Below are 17,921 nucleotides of genomic sequence, written 5' to 3'. Positions count from 1 at the left end.
GAAGACCTTTCTACTATTGAACACATTCTTGCACACAAACACCAGCATTTTAAAGGGTCTCTTGGAGGAGCAAAGGCATTTTCCACGCCTTCATTGTTGAAAGAGAAGAACAGGAACAAATGTGGGAAGAACAGGGAAAATGCCGTTTCACATTTTTTCGATCCTCTCTTTTTTATTAATCTAATGTTGACTCAGCATGGCCACATGAATTCCTTGTCCTCTGGTACTGTGAGGGGAAGCAGAAGAGAAATGCACTGGGTTACATTTAGGATCACTTTGGAATTTTTTTGTTTTCAACCACCAAAGCATACCTGGCTTTTGTTTCAACTTTACCTTTGCTTAATATCAACTGATGTAAGACTGGTTAGTCTTTAAGACTGCAGAATAGGTAGGAAAGAAAAGAGTTCATTATTTGAGAAGCTCATAGTGAAAAATGGGATAAAAGTTGCTCGGGTGAAAGAGCCAGAGCAGATATTGAGAAACTTTGGCTCTGAAGGAACTGCTTTTTTTTCCTCTCTCATTGTCCACTAATATTTTCTTCATTCACCTACAGGAATTAATCCGAAACAAAGCCAGAAATAGCCAGAACTGCACTTTGCTGGAGCAGGCCTATGCCATTGTGTCTGCCCTCACCCGAAGAGCCGAGAACAACCTCCACGTCTCACTCATTGAGAATTATCCAGGGACCTTGGAAAGCCTTGGGGAGCCCATCCGGCAGGTAGCTGGAATTCCCCAGTCGCTGTTGGTTCCATGTGTGCCTTCACCAGTTTCTAAGCAGCCTTAACTCTTAGAAGAAAATCCTTTAGAAATTATATCTGAAAGAAAATGTTTGCTTATTTCACTTACTGCTGTCCAGAAATGGGTGCTCTGGCTCCATGAGGGTTTGAAACACCACAGCATGGATGCTTATGGAGTAATTCACTCATAATGCAGTTATTTGTTTTTGTGACCTGCTCATTAAACAGGAATAAAATTGTTTTGGGGCCCTACATGATCTAAAAGGGTTTCAATTCATCCTCTCATTACTGGGAAGCAACTTGGGGCAGCTCCTGGAGTTACTGGCATCAACAGACCCATGTGCTCCCCCAAGTTTATCCCATGAACCAGGTGTGTGGCTTTTCAAATGACCCAGCTGTTAGGACACTTTAGTCTAAGACTTCCAGCACCCTCACTCAAATTCCTGCTTCTTTATAGATTTACTGTGTTATACCAGGCAAGTAATTTATTCTGTAGCCGATGTTTTCCATGGGAATCATGGTGTATTGCTCAGTGGAGTTGTAAGGCTAAATTACAGTGATCCTGCAGGGGGCATTCACCTCTCCACATTCAGGCATCCAAAAAGTGTCCAATCGCACCCCTCGTGTGTTTACTTCTCCCTAGAGATGCCAGGGGAAACCCAAGTCACGAACTGAGCTGTCTGTGTTTGAAGCTATGTGAAATGAATACTTCCTACTCTGGTGAAGGTGACCAAATCATCATATAAACTGTCTATAATACACAAAATATAATTTTTCCTTTTAATATTTCCAAGAGTGTTTCTGCCTGACAAAGGCTCTCTATTTTTCTGGCACAAAATAATACCACTTAAATGAAGATGCAATGACAACCACTGGCTGTGCCCATGACTGATGAGTCACCTTTAGCATTAGAAACCATCTGCTATGCTTTAATGAAACAGAGATATATCAGTGGATGATGCAACAGGAAACATTTTTTATCTGGGCGCTGAAAGATGAGGTTGAGACATAACTGTGGTGATTATTCCAGATGTATCACTACGTGTTCTTCCTTCTTTTTCTTATCAGGGCCACTTCATTGTGTGGGAAGGAGCTCCAGGAGCTCGAATGGCATGGAAAGGACACAAAAGACATGTTTTCCTCTTCAAAAATTATATTGTGATCTGCAAACCAAAGCGAGACACAAAGACCGACACCTACAGCTACATCTTCAAGAACATCATGAAGGTCTGATCACTTTATCCTCTCATAAAGCATTTCTCCATCAGCTAGAGCTTCACTTTTGTATCCAGCTTGGACATTCTTCGAATACCTCTGAGCTATTCCTTTGCTTCAAAAAATCTTTGAAGCACAAGTAGAATTTACAAAAATATCCCAAAATATCTTTTTTAAGCCTCTCAGAAACATGTTGGAAACCATCAGGGTGGACTTTTACCATGCAGCAAGGAGATTATAAGTACAAGCCTTTATTTATCTGTTACCTCATTTAATTAAGAGAATAACTATATTGATGTGGATTTTGCTGCCTACAATATTTTCTTGCATTTGTAAATCTCAGGTTTTGCCAGTCTGTAATATTGGGAGTGAATAAGAAGGAATCTTTTTTGCTAAATTGCATCGGGTTCTCTCTGCTGGTTATGTCCTTTTCAGACTTCAATTCCTGTTCAGAGATGGTAAAATTCAGAGGATTCGACCCATTCATCCTCAGACATTCAGGGTTAAAACTGCCAGAAATTGAGGAAAACGTTTTCACAAGGCAGGAGATGCTCAACTCCAATAAAAAGCAGCCAACCAACCAAAAAACCCATGGAGTTCTTGACCAAGCCCAGTCAGGACCTTCTGAAAATCCTTATCTCTGTCCTCATCAATATTCATAGGCAGATTTTATTTTCTAAGAAAAATAAAATGGAAACATTTCCATGCTTTGTCCAGAGACTCCCTGGTCTCTATTTTCTTTTTCCATGTTGCCGGGGCCCAACCCTTCAGGGACAGCATGTTCCACCCTTGGGATAACTTTTAATGCTGGACATGGTTTTCCTGAAAAAGTAATCCCAGGAAAAATGTTGGTTTGGTAACCAGAAAGTCAAATACAGCGGGGAAAATAACTCTCCGGGTAGCTGTGATTGCTCTTCAGCCAAAGCCATGCTGCATTGCTCACGCAATCTGAAAAATCTTCGCAAGGAAGTGCAAATTACACCTTTTTGCTGCTGGGGATTCCTAAAAACACAGGAACTCAGGAACTGTAGTGACTTTCTTGCCCTTTTCTGTCATTCAGCTGAACAACATAGACGTGAACGACCTGGTGGAAGGGGATGACCGGGCCTTTGAGATCTGGCACGAGCGGGAGGACTTGGTGCGCAAGTACCTGCTGCAGGCGCGAACCGTGAACATCAAGAACTCCTGGGTGAAGGAGATCTTGGGCATCCAGCAGCGGATCAGCGAGCCCATCTGGCGTAAGTGTGGCGCAAGGCAACCCAATCTGTAGTGTTTTATCTTCTTTCCTGCCAGAGTCGGGATTAAATGTGCGAGATGGAGTTTCTTGTTTGGACTCAGATGTTTATTAATTCTTATCTATATTACAGCATCACAAGCTGTGAGTTCTGCAGCACTTCTAGCTAACAAACTAAAAATGGAGCCGTATCTCTCTTTCTACAAGACCTTTTAATGATAAACTGTCTAATTAAGAAATGACACCTAAATTATTTTCACTTTTAACCCAATAACGAACCACCTCTGGCTCGCAATGCGGACTTTTCTACCCAATTACAAAATCCCACTCAGACCCATGAAGAAGGTGAAGAAGGACTGACATACCCCCTAAACCCTCCATCTTGCTTTATACATATTACTATATTCTAAAACCTTAAACCCTGAGTTTTCCACCATGGGATATCACACACTTCTATTCAAACTACACACCCATAATTCCAGTTCTATCATTCAATTTTGGAAGCCTTTTCCATGGCCTTAGAGCAAATGCAGTGTTTTTTTGGGGGTCAGTACCTGTTAACACAGAAAGTCACTCAGTGACCAGAGTTCCAACACAGGTGTTTTTTTTCTTGGATGGTCTCCTTAGTCCAGGAAATTATAAAAGAGGTAGAGAAGCTGTTTATGGTTATTAAATGTGGGAGCAGGTCCAGGGAGGGGATTCTGTCCCTCTGCTCTGTGCTTGTGGGATCCCACCTGCAGTGCTCTGTCCAGTTATGGGATCTCCAATATGAAATGGACACGGAGCTGCTGCAGTGAGTCCAGAGGAGCCCATGAAGGTAATCTGAGAGTTGAAACACCTCTCCTGGAGGAAAAGCAGGGAGAGTTGGGGTTGTACCCTGATCCAGAGTCCTACACACCCCAGTACAAATGACCCTGTGACTTTGCTGGGTTCCAGACTCTTTACTCTACTCCTGGCTCACATTGCTCTATCTTTGCACCTGGGTTTGCTTTGGAATTTTGTCTGGTCATTAAGGCTTCATCATTCTCAGTGTCATTTGAGATTCCAACAATTTTAAATCCACAAAATCTGTCAGCAGGGATATTAGATCCTTATTTTCCAGGCATAAGCTACATATGGTGTCCATTGTAGTGTAAGGATATTTGGCTTCTTAAAGTGACAGAACATCATTGGTTTCAGTCCATGTACACTGAAAACAAGTCTGAACACTTCATTTTTGCACCTTTAGTGAGGGGTTTTAGTGAGGAAGACTATCATAATAATTTTGTATGGTTTCATATAGTAACAATGGGTAAAAATATAAGTCCTTTAATAAAGGAGCAGATTGCCCAAAGCTGTGGCTGCCCCATTCCTGGAAGTGTTCAAGGCCAGGTTGGATGGGTCTCAGAGCAGCCTGGAATAGTGGAAGGTGTCCCTGCCCAGGGCAGGGGTTGGAATGCAATGGTCTTTAAGGTCTCTTCCAACCCAAACCCCTCTATGATTCATTCTATGATTCAATGAAAGCATAGATTTTCTTGTAAGGACACCAGCAGAATGCTAGTTTGGGTATTCAGGCTGCATTTTATTTGGGGAATTATCTTAACGGTGACAGATGTGTGGTGTCTGAATAACCGATGTCCTTATTAAAATCAAGGTCTTAAATAATTCCAGATCAGCAACATTTTTTTTTTTTCATGGTCTAACTTTATAGGCAACAACTAGACATGTGACAGACTAATTTTAGTCTCAGACAAGCAAGGAGAGCATGTCACCTATAAAGTTTTGAGCTGCTATAATTTCCTGTTCAGTCTTCCACTCTGAACCTCACAGATTTGCAGAAATTATTCTCACCTCACTTAGCAGCAGCCATGCCATGGACAGAGCCCTCTCCTCCAGACTAACATGCTTCCTCTGATGTCTCAGTCCCTCCAGACTTTGAGGAAGAGCTGGCAGACTGCACAGCTGAGCTGGGAGAGACAGTCAAGCTGGCCTGCAAGGTGACAGGAGCTCCCAAGCCATCCATCAGCTGGTACAAAGGTACGAGCAGCAGGGCATGAAATGTCCCCTCCAAATGTGCTCCCTGTCCATATTGCTGTGATAATTGGTCAGTGGGTAATCCAAGAGCTGATACCCCAGAGATACTCACGTTTAGAGACAGTGGTTTTGGGAATTTTGGTTGTGCTCCTTTGGCTGGGAAAGCAGAATTATGACTGCACAGAATGTGCTCTGGGATAATTTCACTGCAAAATGAGGAATGGTGATGTATGAGGTCCTTCAGCAGTACTTTGCTCTGGCTGATGTTTTATAGAGAGCTGGATGAAGATGAAGAGCTGATTCCTCAACTACCAACATCAGCTGCAATAATACAGCCCTCAGCCCTCTCAGGATGAAAAGCTGCATGAAATTCCTAAGCAGGAAACTCTTACTAAGATATTTTAGAAGAAATAATTTCTCTTTCAGATGGAAAGCCCGTGGAGGTGGATCCCCATCACATTATAATAGAAGATCCTGATGGTTCCTGCACACTGATCTTGGACAACCTGACAGGGGCGGACACAGGACAGTACATGTGCTTTGCTTCCAGTCCTGCTGGGAATGCCAGTACCTTGGGAAAGATCCTTGTTCAAGGTAAAGCCCATCACAGATGGAGTATTTTAAGGGGGTCTGCTATGTAATTCCTGAAACTTGTACCAGCCATGGTGTGAGCAGCAGGACCAGGACAGGGGCTGTCCCCTGTGCTGGCACTGCTGAGGTACCTCCAGTCTTGGGGACGGTTTTGAGACATGACAAGAAGGACATTGAGGGGCTGGAGCATGTCCAGGGAAGGGAATGGAGCTGGAGAAGGGGCTGGAGGGCAAGAAGGGAGCTGGAAAATGGGCTCAGCCTGGAGAAAAGGAGGCTCAGAGGGGACCTTGTGGCTCTGCACAACTCCTGACAGGAGGGGACAGCCGGGGGGTTGGGCTCTGCCCCTAGAAACAGGAGGAGAGGGAACAGCCTCAGGCTGGGCCAGGGGAGGTTTAAATTGGAGATTAGGGAAAAATTCTTCACTGAAAGTGTTGTCAACCATCAGAACAAACTTCTCAAGGAACTGATGGAGTCACCATCCCTGGAAGAGCTCAGAAAACATTTAGATGTGGCACTTGGGGACATGGTTTACTGTTGGCCTTAGCAGTGTTAATGGTTGGACTCCATGACCTCAGAGGTCTTTTTCAACCTAAATGATTCTGTGTTTCTATGATGTTACAAATATTAAGACATTCCAGAGGTTCTATTCAACATATACTGGATAATATTTTAAAAAAAAATAAATAAAAATTGCAGACAACTGCTTTTACGTCAATAAATTTGGTCTTTAGTATCCTTTAGACCCAGTGAGATAGGCACAGGACTTTCCATGCCAGAAATTATCTGGTCAGGGACACACCCTTCCTATCTGTTCATATTTCCAGCTACCAGTCACATTTACATTTTCTTTCTGCAGTTCCCCCACGGTTTGTGAACAAGGTCAGAAACGCTTATCTTGTCGAGGGCGAGGATGTCCAGTTCACCTGCACGGTGGAAGGAGCACCCAGGCCTCAGATCAGGTCAGTCCTACAACCCACATGAGAACAAATCCTGGTTTCCCATTTTGCATAGTCAGAAAAGTAATTTTGAGTTTATGACCCTTTCTTTACTGTGTCTTCCATCTTAACCCCATCCCAATGCTGGCTCTTCATGATCCAGACATTTCTGAGATTCTCAGCAATGAATTCTAACTAGAATTTGAAAAAAAATACCTACAGATAGACCCTGAGGGGGACTCTGTCCAATCTAAAGTCCTAGAAAACATTTCATCATCGTTTATCCTCCCTGCCTTACAGCTGACATGATTTTATCAGCTCTTCAGACAAAAAGCTCAGCAAATCTTGTCTTGTCACCATTTAAAACCCTTTTCCTGCCCTGACTGAGGAGATCTCTTGGGAAGAATCTCATAAACGTGTGCAGTTTAATACTCACCTGCAGCTCTCCCTTCCGGGATCCAAATGTTTGTCTGAGGATTAATTCCTGGGTTGTTTGATGGATGGATCAGTGATCGTGAGGACCTCTTGATGCTGCTGTAATTTTTCCTGGCTTACACTCCATGTCTTCCCACTCAGATGGTACAAAGATGGGGTGCTGCTGAAGGACACGAGTAAATACCAGACTTTCAGTGAACCACGGAGTGGCATCGCAGTCCTGGTGGTCAAGAACCCTTCCAATGAAGATATGGGGCACTATGAATGTGAGGTAAGTTTGGAGAGATTTAAATATCTGTCATCTGAAATGATTACAGGCAGGAGAATTCGTTTTACTGGGAGAGACTCATGGCTGAGTAATTGCTCATTAAAAATAGAAAGTCAGGCTGAACTAGGTCTGGACTGTGAATGTCCAAAAGCTTCAGAATACTCTGATCTGACAGTTTGTTGGTACAAGTAAGAATTGACAGAGCTTGTTCTGGAGCTTAGATCCAGATCTCTAGAGGAAAGTCTTACAAAATTTGAGAGTGTTTTGATGTGATATTTTGTTCCTGTACTGTCTTTAAATTATGACTAAGAAACACTCCAGAGCCAAAAGAAAGAAATTAAGTCTATATGGAAGAATAAAGCACTGAAATTCCTGTTTTGTTTAGCAAGCATATGTGGAAATAGCTGATAATTTTTAAAAAAATGTAAGATATTTTATGAAAATTAGTGATTGTCTATGCATTCATTGCAGTAAAAGAGTCATAAGTTCAGAGGGCTTGGCATTAAAAGAAATTGGTCTTGTTTTGGGAAATTAGCTTGGATCAGCTGCTCCATGGTAAATGGTTCAGCTCACAAAAATATTTAGGATGTTTGATACACTTTAAAGAATACTGGAATTTTAGCAAAACCAGACTACCTTGCATTTGCTATTGACTAAGATCCTAAGGTCCAGTATTCCCTTGGTTGAGTAAAACTCAGTAATTAATGGATGATAAACAAAGAAAAAAATCCTCTTTAATGGCCACGTAATTGTGTGTAAAACAGGCATCTGTGCCTGTTGGCAGAGACAGAATTACCCCAGGAGCAAGGCCCAGGCTGCAGGGCAAACACCCAATAATTGGGTAAGTAAGTTTGCTGATGCGCTCTAACTTGTCTGAGTAATTTTTGGTAAAATTTTTGGTAAAAGACCATGAACTCCACTGAACAGCAAAGTGCCCCCTCAAACTCCTGCTTGGCACTGGGGCAACAGCTTCATCCTTTTCTGTCAGCACTGAATTTTCAAAGGGTAGCACAGGCAGGGTTTTACAGCGACAGAAAAACCAAAACATCCCGTGTTTCATTTGGCACTGCACGATTCTCTTCAGCTGATGAACAGACTAGGTTCTGCCAAAAGTGGAGCAGAGCTTTACCACCAGAGCGCCGCTGCCCTGACCCAGGAGAGGAGAGGAGACCAAGCCATCACCATTGAAGGTACGACCCTTGCCCAGCTCCGTACGTACGCCAGCCTGTTGCCCTAAAAAAAAACCAATGAGGGTCCGGTATCTTTTGCCATCTTATCCATGTTGGTTGTTGGTGTCCATGTATCTGTACGTCTTCTGGAGATGTGCATGGGCAGAGGGCGGCTTGGCTCTGTGCCCATCACCATCTGTTGATTTCCAAGCCTGGCAAATCAACTTCATATAATGCTCGTGAAATGTGTTATATGAAAAACAAGGAGGAGCAAATGAAGGGTTTGTCACACCAGCGCGAAAAAGAAATGCTATATGTTGTTGGAATACTTGAAAATGTGTGTCAGCCTGGCAGGAACGTTACAGGGGCCACTAAGTAGAGGTGGAGGCATATTGTGATTGTTCCTTAAATACCACTGAAGGACATCGGGCACGACTGGGAAAGCAGAACTGACAGCAGGGTGTCCTGAGCAATGATTAGTTCATCCATTATTTAGGACTGTCCAGGGATAGTCAAGGAGTCTGTTCCTTTTTTTTTTTTTCTGCCAGTTTCACCTGGATTGGTAGGGTGCTAAGAATTGATTTTTACACCCATCCAAAAACGCACCCTTCTTCTCCACTTTTAGACATCACTGCCTGAAGTTCCCGGCTTTTTCCAGGGATTTCCACACAGAGTGTCTTAGCGCTTGGTGTAAACCCAGTTTAAATCCATGGGTACATCTCCCTAGGGAACATTTCCTGGCATAGGGAATGGGTTCTCTGTGCATCTTGTAAGTGTCCTTGTGTGGCTGCGCATGAACCAGCCAGTCCTGTCTCTCCTGAACTGTTCCCAGTGGCAGCTCAGGAGATGACACAGCCAAGGGACCAGCTTTAATAGGCAAGGGACAGACCTGGAGGGCAAGAGAGAGGACTGGGATAGGCACAGGACTTTCCATGCCAGCAAGCCTTGGTGTCACAGGCCTCTCCCAGATGTGGTTGGTGGAGACATGGGCAACAAAAGCCAGAGTTTTGCTAACAGCTCCAGGACCTTCTTTCCTCATCTCTGGTGTTTCCACAGTGTCTTGTGATAATAACAGGAGTTCAAGTGCGTGTTTGAAAGGGCATAATTGACATGATCAGTGTCCATTAAGAGGCAACGTTCTGACTCGTGAAGCTGCTGGGCAGAAAATGCTGGAGTCTGGAAAAATATTCAAGGATAGATGATCCTCTACTCATATTTTTTCATCATTTTCTACAATTTAGCCCTCTGCTTTTAGCCCTGTTTGAGGCAGGATTCTGGTCTGGCTGGACTTTTGGGCCAGCCCTCTGTAGACACAAATGCTGTGCTATTACATGAAGAGGATTCATCCACAATAAATTATTAAGATTAGCATCTTGATCTGTGAACTTTCTTGACTTCATTTTAAACATGTTTTCCTTTTAGTTCTTTCACAGAGTCCCATCAAAAAGCATTACAGGGAGGATGGTGTAAGTGTAGAAGCACTATAATTTTTCAGTCAAATAATCCTTCAAGTACTTGAATTCTTTGTCTTTCCTACACCCCAAAGCAAGGAAAATAAGTTGTGTGCAGGATGTAGAGGAACACAAATAAATCCTTGTCAGGGTGATGTGTCTTGATGAAGTTCCTTTCACGCAGATGTTATAAAAGCAAACAAGGGTTGTATAAAACGATGTTAGGAGCAATGTTAGGAGCATTTTCAGCTCTGGGGATTGCAAATGAGTATGTTTAGCTCCCCCCCAAAAAAAAAAAAAAGAAAAGTGAGCTTGGTTACAGAAACATAATTGGAGTTTTCCAGGAAGCTTCAGAAGTGTCACAAAATAGATTTGTTCTGTGATGTGCCATTCCTTGAACTTGGTAATAGGGAAGAAAATAGATCCCTGAGTCACCTCCAGGGAGAAACAGAGGGAGAACTGCTTCAGGCCAGTGGAGAAAATAGGCTCACCCATGGAGCAAGAGGATTGTTGTGAGCAGAATCACACCAGGGATGAATTTGGCATAATGCACTTGACCAAGGAGGGAATTAGTTGCTTTCTTGAGAATCAATAACCAGCCTTGATCTGCCTGGGGAAAAAAATCAGGTTCATCTGGCAAAGAACTGGAGCACAGGTGGATCTCATGAAGGCTATCTCTTTCCATCCTCACAATCCTTCCTGTTTGAGAAAAGGAGATTACTTGTAACTTCACCAAGAGGACAACATTACTGCTCCCACAACAGGAAATACATGCCGTGTCTGCTTCCTGGCTCACCTGCACCCTGGGCCTGAGTTTTACCTGATTTATCTCTGTTCCTGTGAAATGACCATTGTCTGAGTCTCATGAGCCACCCAAGGGGCGACTGTTTTAGTTTTTCTCCTCCTGCCTTTCTGTACTGTTTATTGTGCTGAACCAAACCCACGGTTTGGGATACCGTTAGTCCAGTGGTTTATGAGCCCTGACCCACAGCTGGTAATGGTCCACAGCCCAAGACCAGGGGTATCAAAACCAAAAATTATTTGGTTTAAATTCACACTACACGAGTTTGCAGGTCCCTTAGATGGACCAAATCCAAAAAAACATGGAAACCACTGGACTAAGGGATCCTGTGTGAGCTGAGATCTGCCTTCAGCCACACCTGGTCGCTGCACTGAAGTCAGCGGAGGATTGCTTAAAAAAAATCCTCTTTCTGTGGATATTGGAAGAATTTGAGACACTTGTAAAAAGTGTAGCTGAAAGAAGATCCTTCTCTTTGACTTCCAGTTGACTGTGTCTGCTTTGCACCTTGCTGCCTAACCTGCACACAGCACACCTGGGCTGATGTGCTCCAGCATGTTCTGGTGTGATTTATCCATGCAGGCTCAACTAACTTGATTATTTGTTAAGAAAAGCGAAGTCCAGTGCCTTGGAAAGGTGTTGCATTTCCATAAGGATATGGGCAGGTCAGGACCTAGAAGGTGATAAGGGGAGGAATCAGGTACAGGAGTGGAGATAAAACCATAAATAAAAATTCCCAAAGCAGCTACAGCCAGGCAACAATAATTCCTTCACAGCTTTGCCTTAGATTTCATGCAGAGCCTTGGGAAGGTTCTTCAGGGGCCTTGTAGCAGCCACCTTGTTAAAAATTAGCAAAATACTTTTAAGTTCTTACAAGGAAAATTTAAAACAGAGAGGAACATTGGATCTCTTAGTGTTACTGAAGAACTAGGGCGCAGGAGTTTCTCCCCTGACCATTTGGATGTTCCCTGGTTAGGGTGATGATTAGGGAATTTACCTCATTATTTTTATCCTCTTATCACCATGGTTTAGTCTAATTTTTGGCCAGGCCGCAGGGTTTTCAGTGCAAATCCAGGAGAGCCCCATCTGCCTTTGCAACCTATCAGCCACTGCAGGAGTGGAGCCTTTTGGTTGTTAGGGTTTGGAGGTTTTTGTTTGTTTGTTTAGGCTTTGGAGGGATATTTTTGAGAGAGATCCCAAAACATTTGCAATTCATTCATGAACTGAGCCACGAGCCCTGGAGGAATTTCAAAGCCCTGTGGATGTGGCACTTAGGGACAGGGTTAGTGGTGAAGGTGGCAGTGCTGGCTTAGCAGCTGGATTCAACGATCCTAAGGGTCTTTTCCAACCTCAGTGATTGCGTGAATTGCTCATTTTAGGATTAGTTTTAGTAGCTCTTGTCAGGTTTTGCAGATCAGTCTCCAAACTGTAGAAGAAGGAGGTGAAATCAGAGCAGTGCTCCTCTGGTTCATGTCAGCAGCGTGAACTGGGCAGCAAAAATAGGGTTGAGCTTCTGTGAGTGGAGAAGAGAGACTTAAAAATTGTAATAAGGGCCATAAATAACCTTCCATCCATTCAGAGCAAGGAGAACTCACCTATCCTCAGTGTTCCATCCCTTGTAAGCCAATGTTTTAATCTATTAACCAAAGAGATGTCTGGTCCTATAAAAGCACTGGCTGTCCCTAATGCTTACAGCTTTTAACCTGCTTATCAGGGGCTCCTGCTTTGCAAAGCTGTTTGCCTAAAATGCTCTTGAAAAGTTGAAATGATAAATCCCGTGCTAAAAATGGATGCAGAATATTTTCCTCTTGGGGAAAAACAAGAGGAAATTAAAAACAAAACAAAACAAAAAAAACTTAAAAAAAATAATCCAAATTCTCTCATCCTACTTTCGTGTGGTTCTATCCTTCAATGTAGGGTTGCTCAAATCCTCCCTCACACCTCGGACAGCATATACACAATTTATTAAATGCCATTTTCAGCTTTCTCATCCCAGGCCTGCTGAGCTTTTGAATATTGAATCTCTTTGACGTCCACTACATATAAAAATATCACAGTTGGTGTCATTTGGGAGGTCTGCAAGAACAGACATTAATAGAGCAACCATTAAAGAAATTTTTTCTTACAGACATTGTGAGAGCTCATTAAATTTACTCAACTATTTAGTTTATTTTACTTAATTCTTGACTAAATACACTTGCAGCTAAAATAATTGTAGAAAACCCCTATTTTCAAGTGTATAATCCAATTAATTAAAACATTTCCATCAAAACATCAGCATTTTTGCTCATATACTCTCTGCATATGAACTAATCTCATAATATTATTTAATAAGGTGTTCTGAAAGTTATTCAAAAATTGCAGAATAGTTATTTAAAAATTCAGTGAAAATCTAAGCTGAGTGTAATAAGTTGTTTGAGCACTCAGTTCATTTGCCGTCACTGTATTATTATCATTCCACCATTTAAAACAAGGCTTGAGTTATTAAAAAAAATAATAATAATTAGGGATAGGTAAATGGTTTTATTTTAATTGTGTCCAAGGAAAAACATTTTAAAATAATCTTGCTCTTTACTTACCCAGTTAGTCTAAACTCAAATTTCCAAACAGATTTTGTTTAAACTCACCCAGTTCTGCAGTAACTCCTTTGAATCTCTGGGAAATTATTCCAGATTTTTACAGGCATAAGCAAGACAAGGCTCTGCAAAAGAAACATGAGCTCTAGGTCAGATATTAACATCAATATTTGCACAAAATTCTTTTTCATTACGGTCAAATTTGTGTTTTTACCTGAGGCAGGGAAGAGTTCTTGGAAGTGAAGTGGAAGGAAAATTAGGTTAAAGTATTCCATTTAATATTGTAAATGTATTTTTAATTTTCAGTCAGTGCAGGTTTGGGGGCACCATTGAAAACATCAGCACTAATAATCAGTTATTTAACAAATAATACAGACACTCCAGGTTCCCTGGGCAAGAACTGTTTGTGATTTTATAGATATTTTTAGGTAGCAGTTCACTTAAGTTGCACTGACTGAAAATTACCAGAGCTTATTCATTATAGGCTGGCTGGAAAATTGAAAATCATTTGCTGGGGATTAAATTATGGGGTTTTTTTAAGATATTTTGCTAGTTTATTAAATAAAAAGTGGGGCTTGCTGATGGTTTTTTTTTTTCCTAGATCTCAAATAGGCTCAGAGTGTGCTCAAAGCAGCATGGTTCAAGGAGTGCCTCCATTTTATCCCAGTGGATAGGATGGGATGGGAAACCTGCTGAAAATCTCAGTTAGTTCTTCAAATTCTATCTTTCCACTTTAAAAAATGTCAGTTTTAAGAAATATTTGCATTACCATGAAATCATAACTTTTGATCTTGATATGCATGATATGAACAGCTTCCAGTTGGGTAAGGGAGAAGGGTCAGGAAAAATTGCAAATTAGAGCAAAAACGAAGAGATGGAGCAGACACAGGGCTCTCCTGAGTTTCCTAGGTTTTGGGGGCTTTTTTTGATGCTGATTTTCTCCACAGATGATAATGATATTAGTTTTCATATTTATCAGCTTGGATTTTGTATCCAGTCCAAAAGAGCTTGGCCACAATCCAGTGTTTGGGGGAACTCAATTTTTCTAGGAAGTGAAATCACAGTTTAAAGAATTTCACCTCTCCAGGATTTTCCAGATTGAGGCATTTTCAGGTTTCTGACGCCATCACTAACATATCGTAGGATAATGAAAAATTTTAAAAAGGACATTGTTTTCTAGCTTTGACCTACCAAACAAAAATGGTAGAATAAACAGTTTTTGCCAAATCGTTCTCCACAAAATATTTAATTTCAAAGCTAAATGTTCAGAGAGCATTCTGGATTCTCCTTCCTGGTCAGAAACACTAAAGATGATGCTGGAGATAACCACAGAAAGCATGGATGGGATGGTACAGTTGGTTATTTTTCACTCCAGTTTATGTTCATGAACTGAGCAGAGATAATTTAATCATTTCAGCTTTTGCCTTTCTTTAACCCCATGCTGTTCATACTGTTCTCTTTGTAGTCACTGAACAAGAGACTAAAGTGCCCAAGAAAACCATCATCATGTAAGTGCTGATTTTTTTTTTTTTTTTTCTTTTTTGGGTAACATTTGTGGGTTTTTTTGCCTTGCTGCCTCTGCATGATCCAATAACAAGCTTGTGTTCACTGGCCATGCAAGTGTGTTCATTCCCAGCCCACCAGATCCTACGGAATTCTGTGCCATGTGAAGCGATCGCCTTAGAAAAAGTCCTTTCGTTCTCTTCCAAAAATAGCAGCATTGGTGCTAGACACAGCCTGGGGCAGTTATTTTATGATATTACACAGGAAAAATATTCCCCTGAATGCTGACAGAGTTGCACAAGAGTTCAGGAAAGTGGAGTCTGACTCTCAGTGTTGAATGGAACCAGCTTTGGAAAATGTCTACCTGAAAATATCTGCCAATTCAACAAATATCTCAGAGCCTAGAGTGATTTCTTCTGGCTTTATTTTAAATTTGTTAGGAAAGCCTTGTATGATGAAGCAGAGGGAAGATGAATATTTTTATTCCCTTCTTTCTCTATATTTCTAATATAAATAATAGTCCCGATTGCTTGGTCTTTTTAGATACTTTGAGCCTGGTTTATACTGAATGCCTATAAAATACAAAGATTAATTACTACAAGAAGCAGTATTTTCTCAGTTGTAAGTAGCCTAGAAGCCAAGCAGCCATTAAAATCTTAATTTATCTTCCTAAGTACCATAGAGAAATACATAATAAAATTGTTCCACGTACTGGAAGGGGGACACCGGACTGTGACAGGATTTCAGAGCAGCTCCAAGCCACGTCCTGGGGAGGGCAGGAAGTAGTTATACAATGGATATTTTGGAGAAATGCCTTCCCTCAGCAGCTGCAATATTGCTAAAATCAGCCCTTGGTGTGGACATGAGGCTTAAGTGTATGCATTTTAATTTTTTTAGACATAAAATTGCTGCTAAAGGACGGTTAAGGGTTTCTTACCTTTTATCCTTTTTATTGTTTTCTGTGAGGATTATTCCTTGAGATCTTGGAGGCAGTGGTTTATAAGATGCCCCACCTCCCAGAAGTTGCATATAAGCTCAGTTAAATTTCCAGCCATCAGACCATTTGCATCCTGCAAAAATAAGAAAATAAAGTGTTTTGGGCTGTACTGCCTCAAGGACCAGGATTTAGACTGGAGCAACTGAAAGGAGAGTTATTTTTTTATATCTCGTTCAGAAATATCCTGAGTAAGTAGTGAGCAGGAGGGAATACCAGAGCCAGACCACACCTAAAACTTGGTAAATCTCATTTATCTGCATCTCTGTGCCTGTATCTGGAGCAGCAGCATTAATACTGGTGTATTCATTAATATTCATTAATACAAAAATACCATCAGTTAAGCTGACTTCTAAATTTCTGAGATCTAAATTCCATAGGACAGGTTCAGAAGGGATCCCTAAATCAAGGGCTGCAGCCTCTAAGGAGTTTGGTAAATTTAGGAGTGGGATCTCAGGCAGAAATTCCCTTCCTTTTGTGGTCATGAACTTTAATTTAGAGTGGGCCTCAACTGAAATTGGGATAGTGATGGGGGGAAATTTCGGGAATAATTCTGTAAGAGCAGATTCCAACTCTCAATCTGTAGCAAACTGATGCACAGATGCAGCTTTAAAACTACTGGCAGAAAATAACAGGTAATTGAGAGATGGGATTGAGCAAAGTCCATGTATGCAAATCCCAGAGCCCCAAAAAACATTTTAATTTTGCAGTCTACTGCAAGCACTCAAGGATTCATTCTCATCTAAAATGATTTAGTTTTGTGTAATTCAGAAAGGAGCCATAGCCAGTAGAAAGGCTCTGCACAGACCTTAAAGGTCTATGGAAAAACTGGAAAAAAAAATAGGGAAAAGAATAAAGTAGTGGAAATGAGCAGTAGAAGAGAGGGTGCTCTGCAAGGAAATAAATCTCCCTGCCGCTGATCCAGTCCTGAACTCCACCATGTCTTCAAAGGGAGAGATTGACGATGGAAAAAAATCCGATCTCCAGAGGAGAAGGAAGTACAAGTTTTCAAAAATACAACCAGAAGATGAGAGAGGCTGCAATAAACCAAAGAGGATTAGTCTCCCACGATAAAAGGTTTTCCATTCTCAAGGGCAAAATCAGAGCAGAGATGTCTGAAGAGCAGAGGGGGTCACCTTCAGCCCCATGTGGCTGTGACTGGAGAATGGTGAGGAGGAAGAGAGGAATTAAAAAGCTGCTGTCTCCGTTCTTAACATCACTTCAGGCCACTGTTTGACCCTCCAGTTAATTGTTTTTAACCCCATTCCTTGGAGGTAGGGACAGAATCTCAACACAGAAACAAAATGAGCTTTTCCTGTGATTTCCAGTGGAGCAGATGTGGAGATTTGGCTCCCTTGTGCTTGCCAGGAAAACACCAGCAGAAATGTATTTACCCAAAAGTTGTTCCATGTAAGAAACACCACAGAAAAACCTTCAGGAAAAACTGCATGGTAAGTATATAAATTAGGAGCACTGAAGCCTGGGTTTAGGCCTTGAAGGGACCTTTAAAGATAATCTAGTCCAACCCCTTGCTGTGAGCAGGGAAAATTTCACCTTGACCAGGCTATTCAGAGCCCCATCCAGCCTGACCTTGAATTTTCCAGGGATGGGGCATCTACCACCAGCCCAACTTCTGTCAAAAAATCAAAAGCAAAGCCAGCAGAAATATGCTGAGAAATCATAATTATGCATCCCAATTTGGCTTGGTATTCCTGTGTTTATTGGAGGCAGTAGTGTCAGGCTGTGTCTGCACTAATGGTATTATGAAGAGTAAAAAAAAAAATCATTTTGGCACAGATGACTTGTGTAGGAGATGTTCTTTCTTTTCCTGGTCATCACCATATTTTGAGGGTTAACTCCTTTAAATGCAACTGTTCTGCATGTGGAAATGCAGATCTCTGCTATCAATTAAAAAAATAAATTTAAAAAAAAAGTATTAAGTAATAATAATGAAAAAAGAGAGAGATGTTACATTAATTAAATATTATTAAGAAGATGCTG

The 17,921-nt window shown here is 41.5% G+C and overlaps 1 protein-coding gene across 4 annotated transcripts in view; it reads left to right on the top strand.

Annotated features, from left to right (window-relative positions):
- OBSCN (obscurin, cytoskeletal calmodulin and titin-interacting RhoGEF) overlaps positions 1-17,921 on the top strand; it is a 178,036-nt gene that overhangs the window by 123,613 nt on the left and 36,502 nt on the right. For all 4 annotated transcript variants that reach the window (XM_040077845.2, XM_040077838.2, XM_040077829.2 and 1 more), the window contains 8 exons: positions 554-718; positions 1,806-1,964; positions 3,013-3,190; positions 5,089-5,202; positions 5,626-5,793; positions 6,647-6,749; positions 7,302-7,431; positions 8,513-8,618. In XM_040077845.2, coding sequence (XP_039933779.1) covers positions 554-718; positions 1,806-1,964; positions 3,013-3,190; positions 5,089-5,202; positions 5,626-5,793; positions 6,647-6,749; positions 7,302-7,431; positions 8,513-8,618 — 1,123 coding nt within the window. The remainder of the gene's footprint in view (positions 1-553; positions 719-1,805; positions 1,965-3,012; positions 3,191-5,088; positions 5,203-5,625; positions 5,794-6,646; positions 6,750-7,301; positions 7,432-8,512; positions 8,619-17,921) is intronic.

This window comes from Hirundo rustica, chromosome 1, assembly GCF_015227805.2.
Source record: "Hirundo rustica isolate bHirRus1 chromosome 1, bHirRus1.pri.v3, whole genome shotgun sequence".
NCBI lineage: Eukaryota > Metazoa > Chordata > Aves > Passeriformes > Hirundinidae > Hirundo > Hirundo rustica.
The sequence above is the reverse complement of the archived record's forward strand: the minus strand, read 5'-3'. Positions and strand labels throughout refer to the sequence as shown.